We start from the raw sequence: 22950 nt of genomic DNA on the forward strand, positions 1-22950 counted from the left end.
TCTCCATATAGCCTCTGGGGGCTATATGTGAGGTATTTTTAGCCAGTATATAGGTTTACATTTGCCTCCCAGGGCGCCCCCCCCCAGCGCCCTGCACCCTCAGTGACAGCGTGTGAAGTGTGCTGAGAGGAAAATGGCGCACAGCTGCAGTGCTGTGCGCTACCTTTAGAAGACTGTCAGAGTCTTCAGCCGCCGATTCTGGACCTCTTCTAACTTCAGCATCTGCAAGGGGGCCGGCGGCGCGGCTCTGGTGACCATCCAGGCTGTACCTGTGATCGTCCCTCTGGAGCTAATGTCCAGTAGCCAAGAAGCCAATCCATCCTGCACGCAGGTGAGTTCACTTCTTCTCCCCTCAGTCCCTCGTTGCAGTGATCCTGTTGCCAGCAGGACTCACTGTAAAATAAAAAACCTAAGCTAAACTTTCTCTAAGCAGCTCTTTAGGAGAGCCACCTAGATTGCACCCTTCTCGGCCGGGCACAAAAATCTAACTGGAGTCTGGAGGAGGGTCATAGGGGGAGGAGCCAGTGCACACCACCTGATCTGGAAAAGCTTTACTTTTTGTGCCCTGTCTCCTGCGGAGCCGCTATTCCCCATGGTCCTTTCAGGAACCCCAGCATCCACTAGGACGATAGAGAAAAATCCTTGGTCGTGCCACTGGAAACCTATATCGAGAGCGAAGAACAAGTCCCTGACAGAAAAGATGCTAACTCACGCTGCATAGGGCGCACCAATGGTCATGCATGCATCAGGTGCCAGACCAGTGAAAAAATACAGAAAACAGCACCAGAGGTGTATGGTGAACACAGACCTACGAAACAAAGGTATAAGGATATTCTACAGGCAGAAAAACAACTAGGAGGGCATGGCCTGGAACCTGAAGAACTGCAGTAGAAAGGTGACCAACCAAACCAAGGAAAAAACCCTCCGAAGGGAGAGAAGCTGGTGTAAAAATCCAAGGAAGTAAAGGAAAACATCCAGCAGAAGAGGACAAAGGCAAACACGGCCAAAGCAAAGTCCAAAGGTATACAGCTCCAGTACAAAAGGAGCGGAAGCCTAGGGACCCCAGAGGAACAATAAGAAAAGGGAGGACCACACCCAGGTGTTCAAGAAACCTAGGAGCGAGGTACAAAAAAGTAATGCCGCACTGGCAGTTCCTGAATATGAAACCTCTAAATACATAAGACCAAGAAGGAGGGGTCAGAGGAGACATCACGGATTGAAGCTCTGCTAGAATCCAGCAGCCCGTACCTCCAGCTGTACACAACGAAAAGTTTGGAGAATCTGAAAGTTTAGCACCTGATATGTTTTGGCCACTCAAACTAGGAATAGTAGAATCACAGTCTTCGAAAACAAAACATGGACAACAATTTATCCTTGCATGCATGCCCGGTAAGGCCCAAGCAACCCTTTATTAACGGAAGGCCAATAAAGGGGATAAAGGAAATTGCATGCTGTGGGGAAAAGTGAAATCAAACACTGTCCCTAGACAGGGAAGAAGAGAACTGATGCCCAGGTACAGAAACTGTATAATACATGAACAATAGACTCAGCAGGGGAGGCAGTTTGCCGGCTGTAGGGATCAGACAGCCGACAACCGGAATACCGGCTCACAGGGGCTATTCCCACTCGAATAGAACCTTTGGCGAGCGCAGTGAGCCACCAAGCATGAAGGGGCTTCGTTGCACTCGCCCCCTGCCAGCATTCTGAAGGGCAGGATGCTGCCGGTAATACATATGTATTTCCTAAGCAGACCCACTAGAGGATGTGAGAAAATGGTCCTGGAATAGGACCAGCAAGAAAAACACACTTCTATGAATACGGTGATGATCTCCAACTGTACAGGTCTGAAATAGAAATCTCAGTCCTAAGGGTACAACTGGACACCTAGGAGTGTATCTGGACTAACTGGAATACACCAGCTAGGAGCACCAACAAAAATGACTGTAGAAGCATATGTAGTAGAACCTACAATTTAAGACTGGATGAAAGGGACATGCAAGGGCTCCTCACTGAAGGTAACGAACTGTCACGATCCGGGTATCTGGACGCCATTTCTTACCCATCAGATGCCTCCTAAGGCTGGCTCAGCGCTCCAGGACCGGATCCCATCTGTTATCCTAATGTTCACATTCCTGCATCCTCTCCTGTCTCTCTGAGACGCTGTCACAGTAACGCCTTATTACATCTGGCATGGCGTCTCCCGCGGCCTCCGCCGCCGTCCCTGAGCTTCTGCATGCAGAGTGTCAGAGTGGCGATTACGTCAGCCGCGGCCTCCGCTGTGTCCGCGTGGTTGGATGTGCACTTGTCAGCCTGGCGTCTCCTGTCTCCAGTGGCCGGCGCCGCCATTACTGTTTTCATTACCACATGGATTACAAACCAAACTTCCCTCCAAGTGTCTGCATGGGCGCAGCCATCTTGGATTCTGTCAGCTGATCATTTCCTCCAATCTGTTGTCAGTATTGTTAATCTGCATAATGGCCTAGCCAATCCCTTCCTTGCTGCAGGTATAAATACACTGTGCCTGAGCAAGGAAGGCGTCAGTGCTTTGGTTGTCAAACCTAGTTCCTGTTTGTCTCTCTCCTGTGATTGTCTTCCAGGTTCCAGCTCCTGTCTCAAGACTTCCACCATAGAGACCCGCACCAGCATTCCACCTGCGGTGTAGCCTGACTCTCCAATCCATTGTGGATTCATCTGTTTCCAGCTACAACATTACCTGCTTCCAGCAGAGTACAGCTTCCCTTAAAGGGCCGGTGTCCTTTCTACACTTTACCACTCTCCACCGGTATTATTATTTCTCCGCTCTCAAGTTCTACATTTCAGTTCATATTTCATCGCTCCCAAGTTCATTTATTATTTAACTGGTTCCAGCCAGTATCCACTCCGTGCTAACAACAGTCTGGTTCCAGCCAGTATCCACAGCAGCTGTTTTACCTTCAGCAACCCAGCTTTTCCTGGAACACCAGCTGGCACAATCCTGGGTTATCTCCATTGCTACAGTCGGGCCTGGTAAGGACTTTCCATCTAGAAGATCATAAGAACTATCTCACACTACCAGTGCCCTGTGGCTCCTGCCATCCTGTAGTACCCAGGAACTGTATTTATTATTTGCTGACTTTTACGTTTTCTATTACTGCTGCTGTGTTGCGGAGTTGTCATAATAAACATCATTGACTTTTATCTAAGTTGTCGTGGTCACGCCTTCGGGCAGTTATTATTCATGTTACTTACATGTCCAGGGGTCTGATACAACCTTCCAGGTTCCGGTACATCTCAGCCCCTACAACTGAGGCTGCCTCCCGTCAGCTCAGGCCCTCAGTTGTGACACGAACCTTGTCGATAGGAGGAACCAAAAGATAAGTAGACAAGCTAGAATTAACCATCAGATATTGCAACCCTCACGTTTACATTAGTAAGCTTTTTATGGCACCTTTCCAAGGATGGAACCAAGAAGTGGGTTTAAAGAATCCTTCAAAGCCTAATAGCAGCAACGTTAGCGCGAGCAACCCTATGGCGGGTGACAACACTAAGTCCCAACTTCCAGCCTTCCCGACGCGTGTTTTTGAAAACAGCCGCTGCTAAAGAGAATGGTGGGCAAAGTGTGGCTCTATGTTTAAATTAGCCACTCCTAAGCAAATGGCAAAAAAGGCAGCAATGTTTAAATTTGAATAGCTACTGAAGTGCACCGCTAATCCCTAGTAGGCTGGGGGCGCGCAGTGACTTGTAGGGGGGAGACCCGTTCTCTGCTAGCCAAAGAATGGGTTCTACTTACCTGCTGCAGACTTACTCTGGTGCACGATGGAGCTAGAGTGTCAGATTACATTGTGCTCAGGGACCGGGTACTGACCAGTGCCGCCCATGGCAGTTCTCTCCAGAGACTCCCTCGGTGCAGGCAAACTGTGCAGCAGACAGTCTTCCCAAGGTAGGAGTAAAATTATAAAAAGAAAAATAGTAATAGTACTATATTAATAGTAACAAACACCCGGCTCCCACGGGCACTTAAACTGGCTTGCTAAGGCTGCTGTGGTATGGAGGGGGAGGAGCCAGTTCACACTTAAGATTCATAAAGCACCACACTCCACCACTAAATACCAGATATCCTATGTAAACACAAAGGGTTTGGACAACCAAAGAACTAGCAGCTCACCCACCCCCATCCTCCACCACTACGTACACCCCAGCGTAATTTCACCAGTGTCCCCAAGTGGATGATGGGAAAAGTTATGGTAGACTTACTATAGTTAATTCCCTTTCTGCGAAGTACATAGGTTCCACAGGGAAACATCGGGGTGTAGATATGGACCTGGATCCAAGTACCAACAGGTAACGCTTTAGCGGTCCAAGGATGCATCTATAACCCCGCCTTCAGGCACTGAAAGCTCAGTTTTGTTAACCAGTCCAATACAGGAAGCAGGCAAGAGAGAAGGAAGATGTTAGGCACACAAGAACATATTCTAATGACAGGAGAAAGTAACTAGAGGCCAATGCCATACAACCCAAAGAAGCCAGGTGCGTCAGGGTGGGCTCCCTGTGGAACCTATGTACTTCACAGAAAAAGAATTAACAATGGTAAGTCTACTATAACACTTACTTTCTGCAGCAGAGTACATAGGTTTCCACAGGGAAAAATCGCAGATGTCCTACAGCAGTACCTCAAGGTACTGAGCAGATGAGAAACCAGCGTCCAAAGGAAGCATACTGGGAGGCAAAGGTATCAAAGGAATAGAACCTAAGAAACGTGTTCACTGAAGACCACATAGCCGCCTTGCACAACTGTTCGGCGGACACTGCACGGCGTGCCGCCCAAGAAGGCCCTACAGACAAAGTAGAATGGGCATAAATTGTAGCTGGAACCGGAAGACCTACTCGACTATAAGCATGTACAATCACCATTTTAATCCATCTGGAGAGCGTCTGTTTATTGGCAGGTTAGCCAAGCTTGTGAAATCCGAAGAGGATAAATAGGGCATCTAGTGGAGGCAGTACGGTCCACATAGACACGGAGAGCCCTAACCACATCCAAAGAACGCTCTTTAGCAGACAAATCAGAAGAGAAAACGGCCGGGACCACAATCTCTCGGTTGAGGTGGAAAGATGAAACCATCTTAGATAACCAGGCCTAGTTCGAAGTAATGCTCTGTCACAATGAAATATCAACAAGGGCGGACGACATGGAAATGCACTCAAGTCCAAAACCCTCCTTGCAGAGGCAATAGCCAGCAAGAAAAAGGACTTTGGGAGTCATTCCGAGTTGATCGCTAGCTGCATTTGTTCGCAGCGTTCAGGCTAAAAAAACGGTAGTGCTGCGTATGAGGCACAATGCGCACGCGCGATGTAGGGGCACAACGAACGATGACGTTTTGCACAGTGTCTAGCAATGCATTTCAGTGGCACTGCTTGCCGCAGAGTGATTGACATGAAGTGGGCATTTCTGGGTGGCAACTGATCGTTTTCAGGGAGTGTGCTGAAAAACGCAGGCGTGCCAGGAAAAACGCAGGCGTGGCTGGGCGGGTTTGTGACGTCAAATCCAGAACTGAATAGTCTGAAGAGATCACAAGCGCCGAGTAGGTTTTGAGCTACTCAAACTACACAAAAACGTTTTTTCTCTGACGTCCTAGTGGATGCTGGGAACTCCGTAAGGACCATGGGGAATAGCGGCTCCGCAGGAGACTGGGCACAAAAAGAAAAGCTTTAGGACTACCTGGTGTGCACTGGCTCCTCCCCCTATGACCCTCCTCCAAGCCTCAGTTAGATTTTTGTGCCCGACCGAGCTGGGTGCAATCTAGGAGGCTCTCCTGAGATTCTTAGGAAAAGTTAGTTTTAGGTTTTTTATTTTCAGTGAGACCTGCTGGCAACAGGCTCACTGCATCGAGGGACTAAGGGGAGAAGAAGCGAACCTGCCTGCTTGCAGCCAGCTTGGGCTTCTTAGGCTACTGGACACCATTAGCTCCAGAGGGACCGAACACAGGCCCAGCCTCGGAGTCCGGTCCCAGAGCCGCGCCGCCGGCCCCCTTACAGAGCCAGAAGCAAGAAGAGGTCCAGAAAATCGGCGGCAGAAGACATCAGTCTTCACCAAGGTAGCGCACAGCACTGCAGCTGTGCGCCATTGCTCCTCATGCACCACACGCTCCGGTCACTGATGGGTGCAGGGCGCTGGGGGCGCCCTGAGCAGCAATATAAACACCTTGGCTGGCTAAATTACATCACATATAACCCCCAGGGCTATATGGATGTATATTAACCCCTGCCAGATTCCGAAAAAAAGCGGGAGAAAAGTCTGCCGAGAAGGGGGCGGAGCCTATCTCCTCAGCACACTGGCGCCATTTTCCCTCACAGCTCCGCTGGAAGGACGTCTCCCTGACTCTCCCCTGCAGTCCTGCACTACAGAAAAGGGTAAAACAAGATGGGGGTGGGGGGGGCACTAATTAGGCGCAGTATAATATACACAGCAGCTATAAAGGGAAAAACACTCTGTTTGGTGTTATCCCAACATATATATAGCGCTCTGGTGTGTGCTGGCATACTCTCCCTCTGTCTCCCCAAAGGGCTAGTGGGGTCCTGTCCTCTATCAGAGCATTCCCTGTGTGTGCTGTGTGTCGGTACGACTGTGTCGACATGTATGAAGAGGAAAATGATGTGGAGGCGGAGCAATTGCCTGTACTGGTGATGTCACCCCCTAGGGAGTCGACACCTGAGTGGATGAGCTTATGGAAGGATTTACGTGAAAGTGTCAGCTCTTTACAAAAGACAGTTGATGACATGAGACAGCCGGCTACTCAGCTGGTGCCTGTCCAGGCGTCTCAAAGACCATCAGGGGCTCTAAAACGCCCGCTACCTCAGATGGTAGATACAGACGCCGACACGGATACTGACTCCAGTGTCGACGATGAAGAGACGAATGTGACTTCCAGTAGGGCCACACGTTACATGATTGAGGCAATGAAAAATGTTTTACACATTTCTGATAGTACAAGTACCACTAAAAAGGGTATTATGTTTGGTGAGAAAAAACTACCTGTAGTTTTTCCTGCTTCTGAGGAATTAAATGAAGTGTGTGATGAAGCGTGGGTTTCTCCCAATAAAAGACTGATAATTCCTAAAAAGTTATTGGCATCATACCCCTTCCCGGCAGAGGATAGGGCACGTTGGGAAACACCTCCTAGGGTGGATAAAGCGCTCACACGCTTGTCAAAACAGGTGGCACTACCGTCTCCGGATACGGCCGCCCTTAAGGAACCTGCTGACAGAAAGCAGGAGAATATCCTAAAATGTATATACACTCACACGGGTGTTATACTGCGACCAGCAATCGCCTCAGCCTGGATGTGCAGTGCTGGGGTGGCTTGGTCGGATTCCCTGACTGAAAATATTGATACCCTGGATAGGGACACTATATTACCGACTATAGAGCATTTAAAAGATGCGTTTTTATATATGCGTGATGCACAGAGGGATATTTGCCGACTGGCATCAAGAGTAAGTGCGCTGTCCATATCTGCCAGAAGAGGGTTATGGACGCGGCAGTGGTCAGGTGATGCTGATTCCAAAAGGAATATGGAAGTATTGCCTTATAAAGGGGAGGAGTTATTTGGGGTAGGTCTATCGGACCTGGTATCCACGGCAACTGCTGGGAAATCCACATTTTTACCCCAGGTAGCCTCTCAACATAAAAAGACGCCGTATTATCAGGCGCAGTCCTTTCGGGCAAGGGCAAGCGGGCGAAAGGCTCCTCATTTCTGCCCCGTGGCAGAGGGAGAGGAAAAAGGCTGCAGCAAACAGCCAGTTCCCAGGAACAGAAGCCCTCTCCCGCTTCTGCCAAGTCCTCAGCATGACGCTGGGGCTCTACAAGCGGACTCAGGCACGGTGGGGGCCCGTCTCAAGAATTTCAGCGCTCAGTGGGCTCACTCACAAGTGGATCCCTGGATCCTTCAAGTGGTATCTCAGGGGTACAAATTGGAATTCGAGGCGTCTCCCCCTCGCCGTTTCCTAAAGTCTGCCTTACCGACGTCTCCCTCCGACAGGGAGGCGGTATTGGAAGCCATTCACAAGCTGTATTCACAGCAGGTGATAATCAAGGTACCCCTCCTGCAACAGGGAAAGGGGTATTATTCCACGCTGTTTGTGGTACCGAAGCCAGATGGCTCGGTGAGACCTATTCTAAATCCAAAATCTTTGAACACTTACATACAGAGGTTCAAATTCAAGATGGAGTCACTCAGAGCGGTGATCGCGAACCTGGAAGAAGGGGATTATATGGTGTCTCTGGACATCAAGGATGCTTACCTCCATGTCCCAATTTACCCTTCTCACCAAGGGTACCTCAGGTTTGTGGTACAGAACTGCCACTATCCGTTTCAGACGCTGCCGTTTGGATTGTCCACGGCGCCCCGGGTCTTTACCAAAGTAATGGCCGAAATGATGATACTCCTTCGAAGGAAGGGAGTTTTAATAATCCCTTACTTGGAAGATCTCCTGATAAGGGCAAGATCCAAGGAACAGTTGGTAGTCGGAGTAGCACTGTCTCAAGTAGTGCTGCGGCAGCACGGTTGGATTCTCAATATCCCAAAATCGCAGCTGATCCCGACGACACGTCTTCTATTCCTAGGGATGATCCTGGACACAGTCCAGAAAAAGGTGTTTCTCCCGAAAGAGAAAGCCAGAGAGTTATCCGAGCTAGTCAGAAACCTCCTAAAACCAGGCCAAGTATCAGTGCACCAATGCACAAGGGTCCTGGGAAAAATGGTAGCTTCCTACGAAGCAATCCCATTCGGCAGATTCCACGCAAGAACATTCCAGTGGGACCTGCTGGACAAATGGTCCGGATCGCATCTTCAGATGCATCAGCGAATAACCCTGTCCCCAAGGACAAGGGTGTCTCTCCTCAGGACTGGGATCTGGTGACCACGGATGCCAGCCTGCGAGGCTGGGGAGCAGTCACACAGGGAAGAAACTTCCAGGGCTTGTGGTCAAGCCTGGAGACATCACTTCACATAAATATCCTGGAGTTAAGAGCCATTTACAATGCTCTAAGCCAAGCAAGACCTCTGCTTCAAGGTCAGCCGGTGCTGATCCAGTCAGACAACATCACGGCAGTCGCCCATGTAAACAGACAGGGCGGCACAAGAAGCAGGAGGGCAATGGCAGAAGCTGCAAGGATTCTTCGCTGGGCGGAAAATCATGTGATAGCACTGTCTGCAGTGTTCATTCCGGGAGTGGACAACTGGGAAGCAGACTTCCTCAGCAGGCACGACCTCCACCCGGGAGAGTGGGGACTTCACCCAGAAGTCTTCCACATGATGATAAACCGTTGGGAAAAACCAAAAGGTGGACATGATGGCGTCCTGCCTCAACAAAAAACTGGACAAGTATTGCGCCAGGTCAAGGGACCCTCAAGCAATAGCTGTGGACGCTCTGGTAACACCGTGGGTGTACTAGTCGGTGTATGTGTTCCCTCCTCTGCCTCTCATAACCAAGGTGCTGAGAATTATACGGCGGGGAGGAGTAAGAACTATTCTCGTGGCTCCGGATTGGCCAAGAAGGACTTGGTACCCGGAACTTCAAGAGATGCTCACAGAGGACCCGTGGCCTCTACCTCTGAGAAGGGACCTGCTCCAGCAGGGACCCTGTCTGTTCCAAGACTTACCGCGGCTGCGTTTGACGGCATGGCGGTTGAACGCCGGATCCTAAAGGAAAAAGGCATTCCAGACGAAGTCATCCCTACTTTGATAAAAGCCAGAAAGGATGTAACCGCAACGCATTATCACCGCATCTGGCGGAAATATGTTGCGTGGTGCGAGGCCAAAAAGGCCCTGACGGAGGAATTTCAACTGGGTCGATTCCTGCATTTCCTGCAAGCAGGAGTGTCTATGGGCCTAAAGTTAGGATCCATTAAGGTCCAGATTTCGGCCCTGTCGATTTTCTTTCAGAGAGAACTGGCTTCAGTGCCTGAAGTCCAGATGTTTGTTAAGGGAGTGCTACATATACAGCCTCCTTTTGTGCCTCCAGTGGCACCCTGGGATCTGAATGTTGTTTTGGATTTCCTAAAAATCACATTGGTTTGAACCACTCAACACTGTGGAATTAAAATATCTCACATGGAAAGTGGTCATGTTGTTGGCCCTGGCTTCAGCCAGGCGTGTGTCCGAATTGGCGGCTTTATCCTGTAAAAGCCCTTACCTGATTTTTCATACGACAGGGCAGAATTGAGGACTCGTCCTCAATTTCTCCCAAAGGTGGTTTTCAGCGTTTCATCTGAACCAGCCTATTGTGGTACCTGCGGCTACTAAGGACTTGGAGGACTCCAAGTTGCTGGACGTTGTCAGGGCCCTGAAAATATATGTTTCTAGGACGGCTGGAGTCAGAAAATCTGACTCGCTATTTATCCTGTACGCACCCAACAAGCTGGGTGCTCCTGCTTCTAAGCAGACTATTGCTCGCTGGATTTGTAGTACAATTCAGCTTGCGCATTCTGTGGCAGGCCTGCCACAGCCAAAATCTGTAAAAGCCCACTCCACAAGGAAGGTGGGCTCATCTTGGGCGGCTGCCCGAGGGGTCTCGGCTTTACAACTCTGCCGAGCTGCTACTTGGTCAGGGTCAAATACTTTTGTAAAATTTTACAAATTTGACACTCTGGCTGAGGAGGACCTGGAGTTTTCTCATTCGGTGCTGCAGAGTCATCCGCTCTCTCCTGCCCGTTTGGGAGCTTTGGTATAATCCCCATGGTCCTTACGGAGTTCCCAGCATCCACTAGGACGTCAGAGAAAATAAGAATTTACTTACCGATAATTCTATTTCTCGTAGTCCGTAGTGGATGCTGGGCGCCCATCCCAAGTGCGGATTATCTGCAATACTTGTACATAGTTATTGTTAACAAATCGGGTTATTGTTGTTGTGAGCCATCTATCCAGAGGCTCCTCTGTTATCATGCTGTTAACTGAGTTCATATCACAGGTTGTACGGTGTGATTGGTGTGGCTGGTATGAGTCTTACCCGGGATTCAAAATTCTTCCTTATTGTGTACGCTCGTCTGGGCACAATGTCCTAACTGAGGCTTGGAGGAGGGTCATAGGGGGAGGAGCCAGTGCACACCAGGTAGTCCTAAAGCTTTTCTTTTTGTGCCCAGTCTCCTGCGGAGCCGCTATTCCCCATGGTCCTTACGGAGTTCCCAGCATCCACTACGGACTACGAGAAATAGAATTATCGGTAAGTAAATTCTTATTATAGCTGCCATGCGATACAACCGTTCGCACTTCTGCTAAGCTAAAACACACTCTCAGTGGGCGGAGGCATAGCATTTGCACGGCTGCTAAAAACTGCGAGCGAGCAACTCGGAATGACCCCTTTGTCCGTAAGCCATTTAAGGTCTACAAATTCAAGAGCATGAACAGAGCTTCCTGAAGAGCCTCAAATACGATAGACGGATCCCATGGGGCCACAGGAGTGACATAGGGAGGTTGAATACGTATAACGCCCTGAAGGAATGTGTGTATATCAGGTATTGAGGCAATCTTGCGCTGGAACTATACAGACAAGGCAGAGATATGCACCTTGAGAGAGGCACGATGAAGTCCAAAGTCTAAACCTTTTTTGAGGAAAGGCCAGAAGTCTGGAAGTTCTGAATTTAGATAGGAATTTAGGATAGGATGAGCCAGAGAGTGCACTGAACACTGCTCTTAACTCCAGTATATTGATTAGAAGCAGAGATTCATCCCTGGTCCAACTTCCCTGAAATGAATGATGCTCTGTCACTGCCCCTCAACCTCAAAGACAGGTGTTCGTTGTCAGCAGGACCCAGAAGTTACGACCCATGCTCAACTGCTGGACCTGCAGCCACCAGGTCTGCGACAAGCAAACCTCTGGAGTCAAAGAGATCTGAGATCTGATCCAATGAGGCAGGCCATTCCACTTGGAGAGAATCAATCTTTGCAGAGGGCGAAAATGAAATTGAGCAAACTATCATGTCGAAGGATGACACAATCAGACTGAGTGTATTGACACGCTGGGGTGACGCAAGAACAAACATATCCTGTCATGAAGTTTCAGAACTTTATTTGGGGAAAGAAACAGCCTCCAACCGCGAGTGTCCAGAAGAGCTCCTAGGTGTACCATGCTCTAAAATGGAACCAGGGAGGACTTTTTCCAATTTATCAGCCAACTGTGGGTCAGAAGGCAGGTTACAGTCAGTTGGAGATGACCGAGGAGAACTTCCTGTGAATTTGCCAGAATCAGAAGATCATCCAGGTACAGCAGAACTCTTATCCCCTGGCAATGAGGATACGCCATCCTAATGGCCATGCCTTAGATAAAGACATGAGGAGCTGTAGCCAGTCCAAACGGCAGAACCTGGAATTGGCAATGAAGGTAGCCAATAGCAAACTGCAGGAACTGTCGATGCGACTTGGCAATAGGAATATGCAAATATGCATCCTGTATATCCAGGGATACCATATAGTCCCCAGGTTCCATATCCAGAACTATTGAGTTCAACGTTTCCACGTGAAACTTGGATACTCTCCCAAACTTGTTCAACGACTTGAGGTTGAGAATACGTCGGTGAGACCCATTGGGCTTCGGAACTAGAAACAGGGTCGAGTAATAACCTCTGCCCGTTTGGCACAATCACTCCCGTAAGCAGGAGGGAGGTGACCAAAGTTTGCAGAGTTTGAGTCTTTATCGGGTCCGATGGAAGGCCTGTGGTGAAGTACTAGCGAGGGGGACGTTCCTTGAACGAGACTGCGTACCCGTGAGAGAACTTCTGCAGTAGTTGTGTGCCAAGCCTTGGCGAAGTGCAGAAGTCTGCCTCCCACACTGGGGTTCCCCAGGGGGAGGTCCGCCCCATCAGGCTGCGGGCTTGTCAGGTTTAGTAGTAGGCTGACAAGTTGCCCAGGGCTGTTTGGTCTTAAGCTTGGAGGATTTGGGATTGCGAGACTGTCTAGGGAAAGACTGACCTTTTGCTTTTCCCTAAGGCCGAAAGTAGCGAAAAGTAGAGCTTTTAGCCTTCTGAGAAGGATTCGTGGAGGGTAGAAATGTTGTCTTGGCAGTCGCCAAAACAGTCACCATCTTGAAGGGGAGAACTTCTAAGGTTCTTAGAATCCGGGTCCACTTTCTACAAACTCAACCACAGAATACGGTGCACCAGAATGGACGTCGCAGGCGCCTTGGCGGACAATACTCCAGCCTCAGACCAAGCTTCCTGAATGTAACAAGAAGCTATTTTAATATGAGACAAAGTTTACCTTCCTCAGATATCCTCAGGCAGCTCATCCTCTAGTACAGCCCTGGCCAACCTGTGGCTCTTCAGCTGTTGTGAAACTACAAATCCCGGCATGCCCAGTCACAGATTTTTGTTATTAGGGAATGCTAATACTGTGGCAGGGCATGCTGGGATGTGTAGTTCCACAACAGCTGGAGAGCCACAGGTTGGCCAGGCCTGCTCTAGTACCTGAACCCAAGCCTCAATTGCCTTTGCCGCCCAAGAAGCACCTATAGTAGGCTTATGGACTGCCCCTGTAAGGGAGTAAATAGACTTCAGGAAACCCTCAATGTGTTTATCTGTCAGTTCCCTCAGAGAGGTGACCGTAATAACGGGCAGAGTGGATGATACCACGAGGCGGGTGACATGAGAATCCACCAGTGGCGAAATTTCCCATTTGTTACAAATCTCCGCAGGCAGAGGATAACGAGCCGCCATTTTAGAGACAAGAACTTCTTGCCTGGAGTGGTCCAGGGTTCCCATCTAATGTTTAATAAATCAGAATGAGGTAATTCAGTTTTAACCACCTTCTGCTTATTGAATTTATCAGTTTTCTTTGCCACTGTAGTGGATTCCTCCTCAGTGAGTTAGAGAATATGCTTAATAGCATCTATCAGGGCAGGGACATCTACTGTCATAGGAGCCTCTTCAACTACAGCACAGGAGTCTGTCAGATTGGGCTATATGCTTCCCCTCCTCTTCAGATGAGACGTCAGAGGATTGTGAGGAAGAAGTAACCCTCTTAGAAAGGTTAGGGGAACGTGTGTGGCCTGAGGAGAGCTTTCTGTCTAGCAAGGGACTGATTTAATAATTGCAGTTGGTTAGGCAAATTATCCGCCCATGGCGCGTTCACCATAGGGACCATTTGAAGAGGTAACGCAACTGGGGGACGCAAGGCATTCTACCAGGGTACCCAATAATGGATTAGAATGCCGCCCACGGGAGTTCCTAAGCCGGGGCAGGAGCTGCAGACTGACTAGGAGGTGTATAACACGAAAGAACATAGATCGTCATGTGACAAGTCCTCCTCAGACAAACAGGCTGAGCACACTCTGCATGACATTAGTACAGGGGCATCAGCCTGTTTATGGACTTTTTTTTCTCTTAGACTTTATGACAATGAAAACAAAGCGGACATACACAGTACGAAAAATGCAAATAAACAGTACAGGGAATAATGTGACTGCAACACATATGTAATATACTTATATATGGATATAGATAAACTGTCTCGGCTGCAATTCTAACCCAAACGCACCGCAGCCCAGGGTATAGAATATCAGGGAAAGATATGAGATGCACTAAAGTGAAACCAGACAGCAGATAAAGGCACTCAGTCATTTACAATGCAGTAATACAATGCTATTAATGCTGCAAAATACCATTAGATCACAGAACAGCCAGGATAATGCAGGAAACTCGCACAAATGAACAGCTATGAACAGTTTTCTCAACTTGCGCTGCCTTATGAGACAGGTAGGTTACTCAAATGTATGTAAAAATCAGTCCTGTGGAGGTGTTTTTACAGGAAGACCTTGCCAGCAATCCTGGAGACCTGCTGCTGCTATGCTGAAGATGGCTGCCAGGGCTCCTGTGAGGGAACAGGGTGAGGCAGCTCAAGAGCGGGAAATCTGCAGTAGATGGCTACAGGTCAAGCACCTCCTCCCCTATGCTGGTCTTCCACCCTAGGTACTATGGAGCCTTATTTAAGTAGGTGTTAATACACCTGACCTGTGCTCCTATGCGCTGGTGGTCTAATGGGGTCCCTGCTCGGTGACCGTGCCATGGTCCATCTCCTGAGACTAAACGCAATTTCAATGGTGGATCTCGCTAGGAGACGCTCTTACCTGCCCCCCCTGGTAAAGGCCACACGATCTCAGGAAGCGTCTCACGGTAATGCCCAGCGCCGTGGGTGGTGTTGAAGCTGCAGCCCTGAAGTCATCCTGACTTACAGTGCTGCAAGCTCATGAAAAAAAAAAAAAAGTCAAATTCAAATAAAAAAATCTTTCAGGGCTGCCAACCCCCCTGTTTAGTGACATGCTACTGCAGGTACCAACTTCAAAACGGAGCTCACAGTGCCTGGAAGCGGGGGTTAAAGAGAAGGGACCCGATGCATCCTGGGACAGCTAAAGCTTAATCTGTTGGTGCATGGATCCAGATCCATCTCTACACCCCAATGTTTCTCTGTGGAAACCTATGCACCCTGCTGCAGAAAACACTTTTTTAGCTTTCATTACACATCACTCCATTAAATAATTCCACCATAATAATTCAACCTAATTAAAATGAAACCACTTATTACAAATAACCTGCAATACGCTGTCTGGAGGGGAGGCAGTCAATTGACCACTGGTCGGAATCCTGGCTGTCAAAACACCAATGCCAGAATCCCAACACCGGCTAAAATAATGCCAGTCTGAATTCCAACCGCTGGCTGGTCTCCCCATTCGGGTCTTCTAACCGCCGGGATCCCGACTGCCATGATCTCATTGTGATCCCATCTGGAGGGTCCATTAGAAGAGCCTGTACCAATTTACAAGTACTAGAGAAAACGTGTACATGGACTAAAGCCGGGTACACACCAGAATGACACTGGCACAATAGATAGTTTCTGGGCAAATTGGGACGACATATGGTCCAGATCGTGCAGTATGTACCCACAATCAAGCACTCTCTAAGGTATCTTCTGGTTGGCTGTGCTGCACGGTCAATCAGAAGATATAATGAACAATGCCATGCTGTCAAATGCAGCATGGCATGGAACATCGCGCCATCGCACCACTACATCGTGCACTGTGTACGCAAGACATAATGCAGTGTCCCATCAGCTGCAAGATCAGAAATATACGGTTACCATTGTAAAAAAACAACCATTAAACCTTCATTAACAGCACCTACATTAAACCTAAAATGACCACATACCTCATTGTCATCTCTAACCTCATCCTGTTTTATTTTTCTTGGAGGGGGAATGAATCGAGTCATCTCAATGCAGTCTTCAAGGAAATACTCTGCAGGTGGAGATAGGAATTCAGAAATTAAAAACAATTAAAAAAATCCCCAAGGATATATCCCTTTATCCAATTCCACTACGGGTTAGACAGGCGAAGAGTGGAACCTAACACTTTAATCTTGAAGTTGGCTCCTCCACCTGTATACCCCACTGAACTCATGGCCTAATTCACTAAGAACTGCAAATGCAAAGCTGCTCGGGTTGGATATGAGAGTGACAAGCGGTCAGGAGGCGGCGAGTCAATACCGACGGCGTAATCCCGGCATTTAGATGCCCGACAGGGGGAAAGTGGGGGGGGCCAAGCACAATGAAGCCCGCCAGGAGATCAAACACAGCCTATAAGAGAAAAGTCAAAACTAGGGTGAAATCAATAGAAGCAGTAGGGGAGACAAAAAGGTGGCTGGACATGAAGTACACCCTGTGTGAAATTCTGAAGCTCTGGAAGAGCCAAAACCGGCGCTGAAAAATAGATAGACAAGGCTGACACTTATACCTTCAGCGAACCCAAACGAAGACCAGAGTCCAGACCTGCCTGCAGGAAGAGGAGGCGGCGGGATAGCCAGAAAGCAGCAGAAAAAAATCCACGGAGTTCACACCAAACCACGTAAGACTTCCAGATACGATGATAGCGTATGGCTGTCACCAGCTTCTAGGCCTGCAGCATGGTGGGAATCGCTGCATCCGGAATACCCTTGCGCCTTTGTACCAACAACCATGCCGTTAAATGCAGAAGTCGGGGTACTCGAAGGGACCCTGCTGAAGAAGAGCCGACCTGAGTGTCAGAGGTCATGGTTCATCTGCGAGAAGCAGAAGGTTTGAGTGCCATGCTCCACGAGGCCAATCCAGAGCCACAAGGATGGACTTGCACTTCATGCGTTTGAGCAAACACGGTATAAGAACAAAGGGTGGAAACATACACCAGATGATACTGCCACAGAACGACCACTTTTACTGCTGGATCACATGTACTAGAGCAATACTGCTGTAGATTATGATTCCAGCGAGAGGCCACGATGTCTAAGGCCTGTAGCAACACCAAGCATGCTGCTGGAACACTGCCAGATTAAGTGCTCATTCCCCAGGATGGAAATCCTGGTGACTGAGAAAGATCGCCTCCCAGTTCTAGACTCCTGGTATGAACACGGTGGAGATCACCAAAGTGTGCCTTTCTGCCCTCTCCCACACTGCCAAGCAACTTCAAGTTCCTCCTCGTCGGCTTATGTACACCATGGCACTGTCCAACTGGACACAAATTGGCTGTCCCTGCAGGATAGACTCCAGCACGTTGATGGGTAGAAGCGGCCTGTGACCTGGAAACTTGCTGTCTGCCACTTCAAGATGGAGTCCCTACATTCTGTGATTATGGGTTTGGGGGCTGAGGAATTTTGTAGTATCACTGGACATTAGAGATGCGTACCTTCACATTCTAATTTAGGAACAGCATCAGGCATTACTGTTTTGCCATTCGGGACTCCCATTACCAGTTTCAGGCTCGTATGCCCCAAGGAAATGGCAGTGATGGTTGCCCACCTATGGTCTCTGGTGGGGGATCCATACGAGATACAGACATGGGGGCCACCATGTTGCTTTGTCAGCTGACCGCACTGCCCTCCAATAGGATTCCTGGTGTGTCCCAGCTGACTCTCCACCAATGACAAGCTACCTGAGGGTATGTAAATTGGATTCTGGGAACAGGAAGTCACCTGAACAACTGCAAGCCTGTTTGCTGTTCCCAGGCTCTGGTCCTTACTAGGATCTCGAGTGCCTCCCAGTCTTCATTAACATCGATTGTCTTCAAGAATTCTTCAGTACCGATTGCAATTCGTCATCTCCAAGCATTCTTCGGTACTCATTGCCATCGGTTACCTACAGTATTAACATTGATTGTCTTCACATTCTTCAGTACCGATTGCCACCAGTTATCTCCAGCATCGAATAAAACATTGATTGGCAAGTGCTCATCAATACAGATTGCCATCGGTTATCTTCATGAATCTTCAGCACCAAACATCGAAGTGTTTTCCAGTACCGACTACTATCGATTATCTCCAGTATTATCTCTTCTTCTAACAACCAGATACCTGATCTGAGGGCCTCGACCTGCTTGCCGGGCACAGTGAAGCCCATATGCCCCGGGGAGAAGGTCACTGGTGAAAACCACCGGTGGGCTAAAACTTCGTGCATCTGGTCAGGTCTCGCCAACATCTGGGATTAGCTAGTGTATAAAGAAGTCCTACAAAACGCCCACCTAGTCTGCCGATGTCTTCCCAGCCAGTAACTCCTCCTCTCAGTTCTCCAGCTGAGATCACCAGGAACCAGGCCATGACAAAATTGCAGTGGCTATTTCCTGCACCCACACAACACGTGCAGTGCAACTCACAGCCCTTGATAATATGGAGCTTGTCAGAGATGCTGGCATCTGGGCTTGCTGCTGTTCAGTGGCATGTTTAGAGAAGTGCACCTGCATGGAGAGGTAGTCCAGCCTCTTCCTGGGCTTCAGAATGGCAGGGCCAATGAAGAACTCTAATGCTTCAGTGCAAGGCTCCCAGTGAAGCCATTTGAGCAGGGATGCGGTATTGGCCGCACCGCCGCTAAGCCCCACCCGCAGCCAATTCTTTTTAAAAGAAATGTGAATAATGGCACAGCTACTAGTTCTGTTAATGGTGCTTGGTGTCAGCTATGTGTGTCAACTGCTGACCTCCAGCACCGTGTGTCTGGGAAGCTGCACAGTAAAATAAGCTTTTCAGCAGTGTCTACTATATCCTGTCAATGCTGTGCCGGGCTGGGGGTACCCGCAACTTTGTAAAATACCTACGTCCCCCCTGCTAATCAAGGGGGGGTTGGGGCATATTTACAGCTGCCAGGCACCTGGTGCGCAGTGGGCACACAGGGTTCAATGACCCCGTGGCCAGGAATTCAGACACTGGCCTCCGTAAGCAGTAGCAGGTCCCTCCGGCGGCCGACTGCAGCAGCTTCCAGTCTGTCCGTGCAATCTTCAGTGAAGACCAAGTAAAGATAAAGAAATAGTTAAAAGTGAAAAGGCTGGAGAAAGCCTAAAAAGCACCTGGCTCCCTTGGTTACTAAACTAAAACTGAGTCCAGTGGGATATAGAGGGAAAGAACACAACTTGAATTCTAAAGAATGTTTAAAGTTCCAGGCTCCACTCATTACCCGTGTATACACCAGTGTAACTTCAGTGTCCCATAGTGGATGAATGACATTTGAAATAGAAGCACCTTGTAAGGCTTTTTATTGTTTTCAACAGTGAACGGCAACCGAATACACTTAATGGGAAGCATTGGGTGGCCCTCTAACCGTAAAAAAGGCTTTCATTAACCTTAGCCTCCGTAAGAGAACGTACATATATTATTTTAAATCTCGCCAATAATTCGGACCTCCTGGCTACATAAATTAGAAACATTCTGGTAAACCAGGGATGGGGAACCTTCGGTCCTCCAGCTGTTGTTGAACTACACATACCAGCATGCCTTGCTACAGTTTTGCCATGCTAAAACTGTTGCAGGGCATGCTGGGATGTGTAGTTCAACAGCTGGAGAACCGAAGGTTCCCCATCCAAGTGGTAAACAAACAGCAGGAAAACATCCAAAATTAATCCTTACCTTGCACAGGAAAAGTTCGTCCGTGCACCTCAATGATCGGACAGTTGAAGAAATATTCACGGAACAAGGTGGTGTCTATAGTGGCAGACATAAGGATAACTCTAATGTCTGGGAAAGCTTTAATCACATCACGCAGGACCACCATCAAGAAGTCAGTCTGGGGGCAGAAATAATAATGGAGTATACGCAAAAGAAAAAAAAAATAGTAATTTAATTACCTACCGGTAAATCCTTTTCTCATAGTCCATAAGGGATATTGGGGACTTAGTACGATGGGGTCCAAAGGAGCCGGTGCACTTTAAAATTTCTTTAACTGGGTGTGCTGGCTCCGCCCCTCTATGCCCCCTCTCACAGCCAGTATAGGTAAAACTATGCCCGAGGAGAATAGACATACTTCAGAGAAGGAACATAACAAGTGGTGAGATTCACACACCAGCACACTAAGAACATAAAATGACCAGCAACGGCTGGTAAGAAAACAGCAACAGCTGAACAGGTAACTATTTAAGAGAGAAAACCTGCAGAAAAGTCAACGCACTGAGGTGGGCGCCCAATACCCCTAATGGACTACGAGAAAAGGATTTACCGGTAGATAATTAAAAATAAGATTTTACTTACCGATAAATCTATTTCTCGGAGTCCGTAGTGGATGCTGGGGTTCCTGAAAGGACCATGGGGAATAGCGGCTCCGCAGGAGACAGGGCACAAAAAGTAAAGCTTTTTCAGATCAGGTGGTGTGCACTGGCTCCTCCCCCTATGACCCTCCTCCAGACTCCAGTTAGGTACTGTGCCCGGACGAGCGTACACAATAAGGGAGGATTTTGAATCCCGGGTAAGACTCATACCAGCCACACCAATCACACCGTACAACCTGTGATCTAAACCCAGTTAACAGTATGATAACAGCGGAGCCTCTGAAAGATGGCTTCCTTCAACAATAACCCGAATTAGTTAACAATAACTATGTACAATTTATGCAGATAATCCGCACTTGGGATGGGCGCCCAGCATCCACTACGGACTCCGAGAAATAGATTTATCGGTAAGTAAAATCTTATTTTCTCTATCGTCCTAGTGGATGCTGGGGTTCCTGAAAGGACCATGGGGATTATACCAAAGCTCCCAAACGGGCGGGAGAGTGCGGATGACTCTGCAGCACCGAATGAGAGAACTCCAGGTCCTCCTTAGCCAGAGTATCAAATTTGTAAAATTTTACAAACGTGTTCTCCCCTGACCACGTAGCTGCTCGGCAAAGTTGTAATGCCGAGACCCCTCGGGCAGCCGCCCAAGATGAGCCCACCTTCCTTGTGGAGTGGGCCTTTACAGATTTAGGCTGTGGCAGGCCTGCCACAGAATGTGCAAGTTGGATTGTGCTACAGATCCAACGAGCAATCGTCTGCTTAGACGCAGGAGCACCCATCTTGTTGGGTGCATACAATATAAACAACGAGTCAAATTTTCTGACTCCAGCTGTTCTTGCAATATATATTTTTAATGCTCTGACAACGTCCAGTAACTTGGAGTCCTCCAAGTCACTTGTAGCCGCAGGCACTACAATAGGCTGGTTCAGATGAAATGCTGACACCACCTTAGGGAGAAAATGCGGACGAGTCCGCAGTTCTGCCCTGTCCGAATGGAAAATCAGATATGGGCTTTTGTAAGATAAAGCTGCCAATTCTGACACTCTCCTGGCAGAAGCCAGGGCTAGAAGCATGGTCACTTTCCAAGTGAGATATTTCAAATCCACCTTATTTAGTGGTTCAAACCAATGAGATTTTAGAAAATCCAAAACCACATTGAGATCCCACGGTGCCACTGGAGGCACCACAGGGGGCTGTATATGCAGCACTCCCTTAACAAAGGTCTGGACTTCAGGGACTGAAGCCAATTCTTTTTGAAAGAAAATCGACAGGGCCGAAATTTGAACCTTAATAGATCCCAATTTGAGACCCATAGACAATCCTGATTGCAGGAAATGTAGGAATCGACCCAGTTGAAATTCCTCCGTCGGAGCACTCCGATCTTCGCACCACGCAACATATTTTCGCCAAATTCGGTGATAATGTTGCACGGTTACTTCTTTCCTTGCTTTAATCAAAGTAGGAATGACTTCTTCCGGCATGCCTTTTTCCTTTAGGATCCGGCGTTCAACCGCCATGCCGTCAAACGCAGCCGCGGTAAGTCTTGAAACAGACAGGGACCCTGCTGAAGCAAGTCCCTCCTTAGAGGTAGAGGCCACGGATCTTCCGTGATCATCTCTTGAAGTTCCGGGTACCAAGTCCTTCTTGGCCAATCCGGAACCACTAGTATCGTTCTTACGCCTCTTTGCCGTATAATTCTCAATACTTTTGGTATGAGAGGCAGAGGAGGAAACACATACACCGACTGGTACACCCAAGGCGTTACCAGCGCGTCCACAGCTATTGCCTGCGGATCTCTTGACCTGGCGCAATACCTGTCCAGTTTTTTGTTGAGGCGAGACGCCATCATGTCCACCATTGGTCTTTCCCAACGGGTTACCAGCATGTGGAAGACTTCTGGATGAAGTCCCCACTCTCCCGGGTGAAGATCGTGTCTGCTGAGGAAGTCTGCTTCCCAGTTGTCCACTCCCGGGATGAACACTGCTGACAGTGCTATCACATGATTCTCTGCCCAGCGAAGAATCCTTGCAGCTTCTGCCATTGCACTCCTGCTTCTTGTGCCGCCCTGTCTGTTCACATGGGCGACTGCCGTGATGTTGTCCGACTGGATCAACACCGGTTTTCCCTGAAGCAGAGGTTCTGCCTGGCTTAGAGCATTGTATATTGCTCTTAGTTCCAGAATGTTTATGTGAAGAGACGTTTCCAGGCTTGTCCATACTCCCTGGAAGTTTCTTCCTTGTGTGACTGCTCCCCAGCCTCTCAGGCTGGCGTCCGTGGTCACCAGGATCCAATCCTGTATGCCGAATCTGCGGCCCTCCAATAGATGAGGACTCTGCAACCACCACAGAAGAGACACCCTTGTCCTTGGAGACAGGGTTATCCGTAGGTGCATCTGAAGATGCGACCCTGACCATTTGTCCAACAGAT

At 48.7% G+C, this 22950-nt stretch overlaps 1 protein-coding gene across 1 annotated transcript in view; it reads right to left on the minus strand.

The window, feature by feature from the left end:
• LOC134957687 (ATP-dependent RNA helicase A protein-like) overlaps positions 1 to 22950 on the minus strand; it is a 699701-nt gene that overhangs the window by 123359 nt on the left and 553392 nt on the right. Inside the window, exons 15-16 of the mRNA XM_063939766.1 lie at positions 19883 to 20039; positions 16172 to 16260 (exon numbers count right to left, since the gene is read on the minus strand). Of these exons, the coding sequence (XP_063795836.1) occupies positions 16172 to 16260; positions 19883 to 20039 (246 nt within the window). The remainder of the gene's footprint in view (positions 1 to 16171; positions 16261 to 19882; positions 20040 to 22950) is intronic.

This window comes from Pseudophryne corroboree, chromosome 9, assembly GCF_028390025.1.
Source record: "Pseudophryne corroboree isolate aPseCor3 chromosome 9, aPseCor3.hap2, whole genome shotgun sequence".
NCBI classification, from domain to species: Eukaryota; Metazoa; Chordata; class Amphibia; order Anura; family Myobatrachidae; genus Pseudophryne; species Pseudophryne corroboree.